We start from the raw sequence: 12,945 nt of genomic DNA, 5'->3' as shown, positions 1-12,945 counted from the left end.
TATGTGTATATGTATGTATATATATGTAAAAATATATAATATACATTATGCATATTATAATATAATTATATATAATTATATATACAATTATCTATAATTATATTCTAATTTTATATATGCATACATACACATACATATATAGATACATATATATACACACACATACATATACATATATACACGTATATATACATACACACACACATATATATATACACATACATATATTTATATTTATATTTATATATTTATATTTTTATATTTATATTTATATTTATATTTATATTTATATTTATATTTATATTTATATTTATATTTATATTTATATTTATATTTATATTTATATTTATATTTATATTCATATTCATATTCATATTTTGCAGCAATAGAAAATCAGAGAATCCCAGAATGGTTTGGGTGGGAAGAAACCTTAAAACTCACCCAGTGCCACCCCTGCCATGGCAGGGACACCTCCCACTGTCCCAGGCTGCTCCAGCCCCAGTGTCCAACCTGGAACTGAACATTCCAGGGATCCAGGGGCAGCCACAGCTGCTCTGGGAATTCTGTGCCAGGACCTCCCTGGGTTGGAGCAAGAAGATCTTTAGGATCTCCCAGTCCTGCTGCACCTTTTTGTGGGATTGGCTGTTTCTGATACTGAAATAATTTTTTTTATAGCTTGTAGTGGTGGCTCTGCCCTGCTATGACACAGCTAAGGAAATGATGATTTCAAATGATTTCAAAAAATTACAAAAGGATTTGGGAAAGTAAAAAGTCAGGGACGTGCTGCCCTAGGAACAGGCCTTCTGTACACAAGCAGAAAAAATTAACTGGAAAGAAATTTCTGATATAAAGAAGTTGTTCATATCCCTGTTTCTGTCTTTCTGTAGTCTCTGGTTGAGTAGAGTGAAATATTTCTCCCTTTTGAAGTCAATACATTTAAGCTTGCATAGATTTTGGAGCCGAGAAATTTTGGATAAGAGGCAGTGGTCCAGCAGAATTTCACCCTAAATGGTCTCCAGGTTTTGTCCACAAATAAATTATCCACCCTGAGTGTCTCAGCTACAGAAGCTTACAGCCCCTACTCCATTACCTAGATCCCAAAATATGGCAAAAATACAAACTATTTCTTGCTGGGCACACATTTGATATACCACAAACCTCTCACAAAGCAGAGAAACCAACTGAAAGCTTTCCAGATAAATCTCTGGGCATAATTCCTGTTGGATGAATGTGGCACAGGCAACAATCCTGGATAATTACACTGGATTTAGAGTGACCTTCTGTAAGCTTGTAAAGGAACACATGAATCAAGTAAATTAGGCACTTACTAAATCCACAATTAGTTACATTCTATTAAAAAAAACCCCTCAGGCTCACAAAGTCAAACATGGAGCAGGTTCTTTGCTGGATTTAAGCCCAAATAAATGTGATTTAAGCAGTGGATGAAGAAAATAGCAGCCCTTGTTCTGGGGATTCCTATTTTCTTTTGGATTTTTTTTTTTTTAAGGAGAGGAATGATTTATGATGAATTTGGGAGTGAAGGCAGGGCTGAATGAGATCCCTGGATGCAAGCACTGCCTTCTGGGTTTGTGGATTTATGAGAGGGAGGGGGACAGATGGAAAAACAAAGTGGTTGAACTTCCTATTTGTACTCACTCATCGACTCTGTCAATTTGGCCATCTCTGTTTCTCTTTGGGGCTTCTCCTGGGGGAACAGACAAAATGAAAAACAAATATATATATGTAATATAGAAATAGAAATACACCTGAGTGCAAGTGGCAGTGGGAGGGGAGGACATTCATCCATTATGTATTTCTATTTTATTTAGGGATTTAACTTCACTCCTAAATAGCCTGAACCTCTGTGGGGTTGTTTTTTGTTTTTTTTTTCTTTTTTCTTGTAATTTCTCAATTTTTCCTATTATGAAGTGTGAAGCTTGTATATATTTATTTGTGTGTGTCTAGCTGGAGAAATTGAAATTTTTCAATCAAAGTGATAACGGAGGAGGAAACCCTCCTCTGTTTTTCACTCTCTGCTAAAATACTCCAGTGTGTTAGGCCTTCCTGACAAAAGAGCAACCCACAAACCACTTACACTGCAGGGAAAAAGCACTTATTTGGGAATAAATAGATTTCATATGGGAGCTGGAGTGTGTGGTGTGGCACTGGGCTGACACTGAGATGAACTGAGTCAAAGCTGCTGGTGTTTTTGTCTCTTGTTCCTTGCATTTTTTTTTTTAATTTCTTTTTTTTTTTTTAATTTCATTTCAGACATTTGTAGCTGCTGTAGCCAAGACTGAGGCTTGGTCACTCAAGAGCCCTTGAATTTGGTGAAAATCCAATATTTCATAGCACAGCTCAACCAGAACAGTGGAGGCTGGGCCCAATCTCCTGATTTCAGAGGTGAAGTTTGGGCTGGAAGAAAACTGCAAAGCCCTTGAAACTCCATCTGAGGGGCTTGCAGAGGATGTGGTGGGGCTGTTGTGACCCCTCTGGTGACCTCCCACCTGAGCCAAGGCTCTGAGTGACTCTCCTGGACCATGGGTGAGCAGATCTCTGCTCCTCTTTTTTCCCCAAAAAAACCTCAGTGAAGGAGAGAATAGCCACAAAAAATAAGACTTTAATGGGCAGCAGACCCAGACAGATGCTCCCTGTCTCAGCTCTGGGACAAGGTGCAGGTTTTTGGGCAGAGTGACCTTCAGTGGCTGCTGGAGTGGCTGGGGACAGGAGTCAGCACGGTGACATCTCTGTTTGTGTGCTAAAAGCAGCACTGGGGGAAGGCACAGGCTGAGAATGGTCCCTGCCAGGTGTTATTGGGCAGGAAAATGTGATTTCCCAGCTAATTTGGGTGTGACCCTGCTGCAGGGGTGCCAGGCAAGGGACACCCCCCTGCTTTATCCCACAGCAGGATCATTTCTAATCCAGAGGGGCTGAAGTCTGCCCACCTCTGCCTTAGAATCCCAGGATCCCTGAGGCTGGAAAAGAGCTCCAAGGTCATCGAGTCCAACCTGTGACCCATCCCCAGTGATTTCCTGGGACAGCTCCAGGGATGGGCACTGCAAAGCTCCCTGGGCAGCCCCTGCTGTAACAAGGGTGGAGTTTTGCACCACTTAATTAGTGCTTTGTCTCAGTCTCTTCTGCCTTCACTCAGAGCCAGGATTAAAAAATGCATGAAGGAAATGGATTTTCTCATGTTCAGGCTTGGTTGTTTATTAAATCTTATCAAAAGCACAGAAAGTCCAGCAGCACTTCCAGCTACCTGCTAAAAGTGAGCAAAAAATGGAGACAGATCCAGCTGCTACAAGATCTCTTAAAGCTAAACAGTCCAATAGAGAATTAACACCTATATTATTTATCCTTTTAACCCAATAACCAAATTCCTGTGACCCTCAGTGTGACACTGACCGACCAACCAGAAACTGCCTGAAACCATGAAGAAAAAGGAAGATGAACACCAAAAAAGACAGCAGCCAAAATCCTCCATCTTGTCCCACACCTATTGCTATGTTTTAAAACCCCAAATTCCAAACCTTTTACCATGTGAAAGTTGGACTTCTACTGTTAAAAAAAAAAAAAAAAGGCTGAAGTGTCACAGTAATAGGACCCATTGGCATTCATGAAACAAGCAGATAATGCTACAGAACTGCATTCATACACCCCTGAGAGCATTTTTTATGAAAAGAAAGGTTTAAGGTTATGTCCTGGATCTGAGGGAGGACAATGCCCTAAGCCATGCTGATAATGTAGCATCCTGCATCAGATTCATGCTTGGCTATGAAAGGTAAAAAAGAAAAGAAGGAAGAAAGAAGTAGCGCAAGAGTGTAATTTTTTACAGAAAAAAAAAATCCTCTATGAAAGTATTTTTTTTTTTTGCATGGCATTAATCATCAAAGGAAAGTACAGCACTCTGAAAACCATCAGGAATTTGTGTCTGTGGTGATTTATATTGTGACCTTAAAACACCTCCTTGTGCTACAGAACTCAGACTTTATCAGGAGTGAACAGTTGGGAAAGATCAATTCCAATCCTGAACATGGAGGGCTGGATTTATTAGACTAATAACAAATTGATATTAAATATTATTACTTTGCTCTTGCTTATTATTAAATACATTTTACTAATGATGAAGTCTCATGACAAAGGAGACTTGAATGCCATTTCATTTTAAAGTATAAGTATTAAATTAATATCTAAGGACAAATTTAGAAGTTTTTAGAGTGTATTTTACTTTTCTTAAAAGAAATACCCAGGACTACTGAAGTTCTGGTCTTCCTTCTTTAGTAGATAAAAGGATGTTTGTTTGCATGTCATTTTTGAATATTAAAATTTTTTAAAATTGCATTTAATTTTCAGATATTTTTATTGAAAATAAAAAGCTTTTAGTACTCTTATCAATGAGTTTAAAACTCTATTAAATAATTATATAAAATTTTGTTCTTTTCCCTACCTCTAATGATCATGAGGATGTGCACCATGAAGGTCTGGAAATTAGTAAAATTTTTCCACTCATCTGTTTCTTCAAAATGGAATATTTTAAGGGAGCTAGAACACCTCTAAGAAATTTGTTTTTTGATGGCAGAAAAAGAAGGAATTCCATGGTCTCTGACAGAATGAGTTCTAGCAGATTAACTTGGGGGAGAATCAAACATTAAAACACACTTTTGTTCCTGATTTTAGCAGATGTGAGTTTGAACACAGACTGACAGCACTGTGATATTTCCTGCCTTAAAAAAAAAAAATAAAAAAAATAAAAACAAAAAAAGCAAACAACAAAATGAAACAAGATGAAAAAAAGCAAACAACACCACGTTTCATTTCAGGACAGGAGCTGCTCTAAAGGCTGCCTGTGGTTGTGTTTCCTCTGGAGATTACTGGGTAAACAAGAATTGCCACCTCAGAATACACATCAAGAGAAGCAGGGCTCATTTTTTATCTCTCCTGATGCTCATATTTCAGGTTTTTTCATGGCTGTGTAGCATGGAGTGACTTCTGCAGGGAATTTGGAATCCAGTGCCTGCTCTGAGGTGAAGAACCCAAACCTTCCACAAGCTCAGAGCCAGACCCTGCTCCTGTTGTGTGTGAATGGCTCTCTCATGGTTACTGACTTCCTGGGTGCCTAAAAAGCACCAGATTCTGCTTTTCATACTTGCAGTGATGTGCACTTTCCAAAGTGATGTTGTGGTGCAAGGAGGGATGTGTGAGATTTAAATTAAGTGGAGCATGATAACTTCAACTAGCAAAAAGGGGGGTTTAAAATGCTGCTTTGTACTTTTTGCATTGTTTGTGAGATCTTTCATTCAGCTCAGGGTGTAAAAAAGAAGATGCAAAGTGTCATTTTCTAATGTAGTTGTTTTATTTTTTTTTTTAACTATTTCCTTTCTATCTTTTTCCTTCAGACAAAAGAGTGGCTGCCCAGTCCTACAATATCTGAGGCTGTGACGTCCTGCCTTGCACTGAATTTAATCTCAAATTATTATCATGCTGTGGAAACATTTATGAGTTTAAAGGGGTAACAAAGAAAGAGTGGCCTTCATGTCACTCTTTTCCTTCTCAGCCAAAGAAAATCAGGCACTTTTGGATAAAAACTCTCCTTGTTTGACATCCTGTGCTGCAGTCTGCCATGGTTCTGTCAGAGGGGTACAAGGCATCAGGAGTGCCAACCAGGCAGCACAAAAATAACATTTTCAATGTCAAGCAGGAGAAGATGGAACCAAATTCCAGATGGGAATCAAAGCATTGAGTTCCTAGGTCACTTGTCTCGTAATGAAATGTTCTTGGACAAGACAGTGGACACATTCCTTGTGATTTTTCTAATGGAAGGACAAGGGCACATCCTGAAAAATCCCTCTCCAGTGGCTGTTGGCTTCATCTGGCACTAATTAATGAGATCATTATATTTATTTTCACAGGGTCACAGACTGGGTCAGGCTGGAAGGGACACAGAGGGTCACTGGTGCCACCTCCCTGCTCCCACAGCACAGGGCTGTGTCCAGGTGAATATTCTGGAATATCCCCAGGGAGGAGACTCCAGCCCCTCTCTGCTCCCTGCCCAGGGCAGAAGTTGTGCCTCCTGTGCAGGGGGAATTGCTGGGCTCAGCCCCTGCCCCTGGCTCTGGGGCCATTGCTGGGGCCTGGAGCAGAGCCTGGGACTGCTCTGCCCTCCCTGCACAGGGACAGACAGACAGACAGACAGACAGGGACAGCCAGGGCTGAGCCCCTCTCTCTGGCTCCTCTCCAGCTGAGCAGCCCCAGCTCCCTCAGCCTTTCCTGGGCACGGAGATGCTCCAGGCCCTTGCTCAGCCCCAGGAGCTCCTGTCCCTGCTGTGCTGAGCAGCCAGAGCTGGGCTCAGCACCCAGAGGAGCCTCCAGGGCTGGCACAGGGGCAGGGTCACCCCTGGCTGTGGGGATGCTCATCCCAGTGCCCTCAGGACACCCCTGGACACTCTGCTGGCTCAGGGACAGCTCAGTGCCCCTCAGGACTCCCACATCCTTCTCCAGCAGGTCACCCCCAGCCTGTGCTGTGCCTGCAGTTATTTATTCCCAGGTGCAGGACACTGTATTTGTATTCTCTGCCCATCTCTCCAACCTGTCAAGGTCCCTCTGAAAGCCAGCACATCCTTCAGGGGAGGTTTTTTTTTTGTTGTTTCCTGCATGGCTAAAACATCTCTTGTCCTCCTGAAGTAATCCAGAACTTTGGCTAAAATTTCTATCAGCATTTCACCAGCTGTGGATCAGAACTCACATCCATTATATCCATTACACATCATTTTATGAAGATTTCTTACTTCTGAAGCAGCAAATCCCTGGTAATTCAATTGACACATCCTTGAAGGCAATAGCTCCTCAATCACTAAGTACAAAATTCAATGAGCAAGAAGCAAAGAAGAACCTTTTTGGAAATTTTAGCTTGGAGTAATCTATCTTGGGATGTCTTCAATTACTTTTCAAACTACATGAAAACGGTTTCATGTTCGAAACATTATTAAGAGGGAATAATAGAATTTAATTTTGTGGAGTGTCTTTCCTCCTGGTGACATCTCCAACTGCTCTGCAGTAATGAATTAGACACAGGTTCTGGGGTGATGCTGGGCAGGCAAATGCAGCTCTCATTATGTGCTATTCATTCCAGCTACAGCTTATACTCAGCTCTCAAAAAAAAGGCTCATTGTAGGTGGGGAGGGATTGTTGGAAAGAGTTGGAGCTCTTCCTTTGGAAAAACGCCGTAGGAACTTCCATTTCTATCTGCAAACATATCCAACAAAGGAAAAAATAGCTTAATAGCCCATCTCTGAGGCTCTGAATGAGTTTCTCTGTGTTATTGCATTGTTTTACTATCACTAGAATTCAAGCTTTATGCAAGGCCTGCCTAAGCCTGTGGGAGCTCCTTTTCCTGCCTCCCTGTCCCAAAATAAGAAATAATGCATATTTTGTTAATTTTTTTCTGTCTTGCCTGTCCCAAGAAAGGAGCTTGGTCCCAAGGGCTTTTTTTTTTTTTTTTCCCTGGTTTTCCAGAATTAAATGTTGGGGCAGGGCCTATAAAGAGAATTTAGTGCAGGACCCAGCACTGTGTGATCCCCAGCAAATTGGCTTCATCCTCAACCTCAAAGCTGAGCACTAATCTGCACTCCCTTGCAGTGATCCCTGCACTTGAATGGCTCAGAATGTATTTTATAGGAATATCCTGTGCTTGGCACAAGAGGTGATTTCAATTTGCATCAGCTGGAATGAGCTTAAAATACAATATTTGAATAGATGGAGTGAGCAGAGTTCAAGGAGGGAGTGCCTGAGCTGGGTTCACTTGGGTTATGGAGCAGCAGGGGTGAGCTGGGCTCATTAATGTGTTCAGACCTCATAAAACACTCTCAGGAGCTCTAAGATGTCTTACATGAAGGAAATTTGCATTAGCAGCAGGAGGAATTGAATTTATTTCCCTGGGTTCTAGGATTGAAGGGGTTTTTTTTTCTACATTTCTCATAATTTTTGGTGAACTTACTCATCGTTCACACTTGGTCTGTGAAATATGTATGGAAAAAAAAAAATCTCTGTTTTTTTCCAGGCAGAAAATCAAGCAGCAGTTCTAGAGGAGCTTGTCAGGTCCCCTCAGACTCAAGGGACAAAGCTCACAGAATTTTGGGTTAAACCCACTGCAAATTCAGTGTTATTCTCTAAGTAGGAGGAACAAATATTCACATATTGAACAGTGGGGATGGTGTGGTGGTTCTGAGTATAAGAAATCCTTTTAGGAGCAGAATCAGCAGATAAATGGTTGTTGTCTGCTGTGCAGTAAACAAGAACAGTTTTTGATGCTCTTGTATCTACCAGGCCATAAATAAATAAAATATAATTTGAACAAGATAAGGAGGAAAAAAATATGAGCACTTGCAGGAGAGAGAATATTCATATCTATAAAAAAAGAGAGAGAGAGACAGACTTTATGGTTTTGACATTTGAAGTAAGATCTAAGCTGTAGCAAGTCTCAGGTTTTCAGTTTTACTTAACCTGAAGAACTTCACAATTTTAGACTATAAAATTCTACTGCAGAGAACAAGAAACTGAAAACTTATTAAAAAATCCTGCCTTTGGCAGTGAAACCTCAGAGCTGCAGGAATTTAAACATCCTTAACCCACAGTGGTGACAGTGGCAGAAGATGCAGATTATTTTAGCAGCAATTCTGGCTTAGGCTGATAAAATAAATAAATTTGGGTATCTACAGGATACAAAAGTGGGAGCAAAGCAACGTTGTGGTGTGATTACATGCTTAAAGGCAGCTATATTTTCTTAGTTCCTTCACTCCAGAGGGTGAACTCTAACATCTGAATTTTCCTCTCCCACTACAAAGATCCCACAGAGAGTCAGAAGATTTGTTTGATTCCCTCTGATTCCAGTGAAAATGCATTTATTCCAAGACAACGAGTTGGGCTGAGTGAGCACCATGAGAGCTTCCACTCCTGTGTTTTGCAGCCAACCAGCTGCTTTTGAGAAGCTCAGCTTGGATGTTCTGACAAATTATGGGTGCAGGTAATTGCAGTGGAGAATTCCAGTCTTACACTGAGCATTTCCTGCCTGCCCTGTGAAATATAAGCAAGTGCAAGCTCACCCTGGAAATCAAGGAGAATATCCTGGCAACAAAGTGAGCCAGGGATGCTACACTAGAGGAGGTTTGAAAGCTTTTTACTTAGGCTTGGACAAAGCAGCATAAATTACATCTCAGCAAAAGGTCTTCAAGGCAGAGTGGATAATCTCATGTATGCTCTGCCATGGAAATAAATGTGCAGGCTGCAGGTGGGGTGGCTGGGTGCAGTTAATGCTTGGTGAAAAGCTCTGTTTTCAGAGGAAATGTTCTTACCAATGCAAAGCCCTTTGGATCAAACTCTGAAGAAACTGCTGTTTTTCTTTTCAGGGCATAAATCATTAATATATTCTGAATTGTAACAGGAGGAATGTGAGTTACCTTACAGCAGCTACCCTGTTTTAAAAAAGGAGTTGGTAGAAACTCAAAAGAGGGGATTCTCTGTAGAAAAGAGACTTAAAAATGCTTATCCAATCTTTTCAGCTGTTAATAATGCATATGTAGGGTTTTTCATGGGCTCATTGCTTCTGTGCCCCCCAAAGGGAAAATCTCAACTAGTTGCTTGTATTCTTGTAGCATTAAATTCCAGATTTCAATAAGAATCACTTTAAGAATATTTACAGACCGAGAATTCCCAGTGAAAAATGCAAATAGAAGCATTGCCTGAACTAATCTAGAAACCATTATTTAAACTATTTAAGAGAATAATGATCTAATAAAAGATGTCTTGTTTATTACTTGCCTTGATGCATTATAAAAATAACTCATAACTGCACAGAGCAGATCAAACATCTCAAACATGAACCTATTTCCTCAGGTACCTTGTGAGACTTAAATGATGAACACAGAACAAGGGGAACTGACATTTTTCTTTGTTTTGTGCTGTGATCATGTTCCCTCAATGAAATTTCTTAAACAAGAACTGCCTGCAGTGTCAGGTTTGGCTCCAATTGAATAATACCAAAGTGTCTCACATAGTTTCCAATTTTAGCAGCCTTTTGTTGTTAAATCTATCTCAAAAAAAAAAAAAAAAAAAAAAAAAAAAAAAATCTTCAAAAGCAATGAGATATTGGAAAAGAACAAGCAACATGTCAGATTAATGCAAAAAATGCTAATAATGATAATAACTCCCTGTCCTGCTGAAAAATACCTGAAAATACCTCCCATTTACTACTCCCTGAAAGAAAATCAAATTTTTGGTTGCTTGCACAGATCTTTTTGGGCCAAACTGAAAAAATAATAAAAAAGAGAAATGCTGAGGTAAAGCAGCTTTTGGTTTACCTTCACCATTAACTTTTCAGAGCTAATGAAGGCAATAACAGGATCTGAGCAGAAACAGTGCAAATGTTGATATTTGTGGATATGATGGATGGATGGATGGATGGATGGATGGATGATAGATGGATGGATGGATGGATGGATGGATGGATGGATGGATGATGGATGGATGGATGGATGAATGGATGGATGATGGATGGATGATGGATGGATGATGGATGGATGATGGATGGATGGATGATGGATGGATGGATGATGGATGGATGGATAGATGGATGGATGGATGGATGGATGGAGCTGATTCAGTGTGACTAAATATGTTTTAAATGGATCAGACAGGGGGTGTGAGACCCCTCTCCCCAAAATCCTGGAGTCACTGTGCTCCTTGTGCCATGCCAAAGGTTTGTTCCCACCCCTCACCTCCTGTTCTCCTCTCCCCCACCTTCAGCCTCTTAATTTCCTTCTCTCTTGTCTCACCCAACCTTTCCTAAAACAGTCTCTCTTTCCTTTTCTCTCCATCTAACTTTATCCCTCACCTCTCCCCTGCCTCTCTTCACACTCCCACACTTCCCAGAGGAGCAGGTGTGGAAGGAGCATCATCCCCCCTGCCCCAGTCCCACACGTGGGATAATCCTCCCTAAAACAGCCTGCACAGCCTGGGGGCAGGGGCTGCACTGCCTGAACCCCCAGCCCTGTCACAGCATCACCTCCTCACTTCAGACTCTGGAGATATTTTAGTAATTAGTGTGTGCAAGAAATTGTCTCAGAATCACAGAATGGGTTGGGCTGGGTTGGGTTGGAAGGGACCTTAAAGATCATCTTGTTCTACCCCCCTGCCATGGCAGGGACACCTCCCACTGTCCCAGGCTGCTCCAGTCCCAGTGTCCAACCTGGAACTGAACATTCCAGGGATCCAGGGGCAGCCACAGCTGCTCTGGGAATTCCATCCCACCCCTCCCAGGGAACAATTCCCAATTCCCAATATCCCATCAAACTCTACTGTGAAGCCATTCCCTGTGTCTGTCCCTCCATTCCCTGTGTCTGTCCCTCCATTCCCTGTGTCCTGTCCCTCCATTCCCTGTGTCTGTCCCTCCATTCCCTGTGTCTGTCCCTCCATTCCCTGTGTCTGTCCCTCCAGCCCTTGGCAATTGTCTCTCTCCATGTTTCCTGCAGCTCCTTCAGGCCCTGCAAGGCCACCCTGAGCTCAGCCCAAAGCTTCTCCTGTGCAGGTGAACAATCCCAGCTGTGCCAGCCTTTCCTCCCAGCAGAGCTGCTCCATCCCTCTGCTCATCCTGCTGCTCCTCTGGGCTCTGCAGCAGCTCCAGCTCCTCCCTGGGCTGGGACAGGGCTGGGGCAGCTCTGCAGGTGGGGTCACACCTGAATGCTGATATACAGTATATATAATTATTATATCATAGATATGGATGAATTTTATTGTAAATAGCAGAAAAATGTGAGATTCCACTAACAAAAAAGCAGGGCAGGGTGAAATTAATTCTCTCCTAGTGTTCTGACCAAGCTGTGGCTGCTGCAGGAGGCTCCTGCTTTCCATCAGCTCAGGATAGAGACAGAATCCACATTTGTTGCCCAAACCAGCCCCAGGGGCTGCTCCCTGCCAGGAATGCCAGCTCAGCACAGTGAGAGGCTGCCTGGAGATCCCCAAGGAGCCTCAGGAAGCACAGTCCCTGTCAACAAGTCAATTATTCTGCAGCAGCCTTGTTCTGGTTGTTCCTGCAGCTCTTCACCTCAGCAGGTTTTGTATGTGTGGCATGTCTGGGGGATTGGGATATGCTTTAAGGATATGTTTTAAGGATATATTTTAGGGATATATTTTAACTGGAATTTCCAGACAAGCTCTGGGTGAGTCAGACCAAAGATTTACACGTTGGGCACAGCAAATCTGTGTGTTCTTCAGGCAGCTGCTGGCACTTCCCCTGTGCAGAATGTGCTTTAGATACAGTGCCCTGCAATGGAGATGCTTCAAACTGTGCTAGCTCCACTCCTTCCTGAGTTTATAAACACCTCCAAAATAATGGATAATGCCAGTGGTTAAAGGTCAGCTCACAGGCCTGGCCACTGCTGCTGCTTTTAATCAATTATGGAGTGTTAATAATGATAAAATATTCATAGCTGTAAGCTTATAAAGGGAAAAATGATGTGCTGAAATGGAGATAAAGCATTTTATTCCATTGCAGACAACAGAGATGGGGGAGGCTTCTGGCAGCTCCTCAGAGCAGCCACCCCTGCAGCTCCCCTGGCACCAAAACCTTCCCATGCAAACCCAAACCCAGTATAAGCTCCACTGGCTCCTGCATTTTACAGTTATGAGGGAGCTCAGTACTACTCAGAATTACAAGTGTATTTCCTAAGAGCTGGTTTGTGAAATTTTAACCAAGGGTCAATGCAATCAGAAGAAGTATTTAATTTGTTTCTCCATTTTTAAAAATCCTTCTTATTTCCTATTGTAATGATGTCTTTTCTCCTCCTTCTAGATTATGCTCAGAATTCATTCAGTTGTGTGCAAACCTGGTTAATAAATAGATAAGCACCTGACAGTTCTCATGCTGTCCTATTAACATACCACTCTGCAGACTGG

General features: G+C 41.8%; 1 protein-coding gene across 1 annotated transcript in view; it reads right to left on the bottom strand.

Annotated features, from left to right (window-relative positions):
* KCNJ6 (potassium inwardly rectifying channel subfamily J member 6) overlaps window positions 1-12,945 on the bottom strand; it is a 151,937-nt gene that overhangs the window by 100,553 nt on the left and 38,439 nt on the right. Inside the window, exon 2 of the mRNA XM_056510794.1 lies at window positions 1,657-1,705. Coding sequence (XP_056366769.1) covers window positions 1,657-1,681 — 25 coding nt within the window. The 5' untranslated portion in view covers window positions 1,682-1,705. The remainder of the gene's footprint in view (window positions 1-1,656; window positions 1,706-12,945) is intronic.

The sequence above is a fragment of the Oenanthe melanoleuca genome, chromosome 1, assembly GCF_029582105.1.
Source record: "Oenanthe melanoleuca isolate GR-GAL-2019-014 chromosome 1, OMel1.0, whole genome shotgun sequence".
Taxonomy (NCBI): Eukaryota; Metazoa; Chordata; class Aves; order Passeriformes; family Muscicapidae; genus Oenanthe; species Oenanthe melanoleuca.
This window is presented reverse-complemented; position numbering and strand designations above follow the sequence as displayed.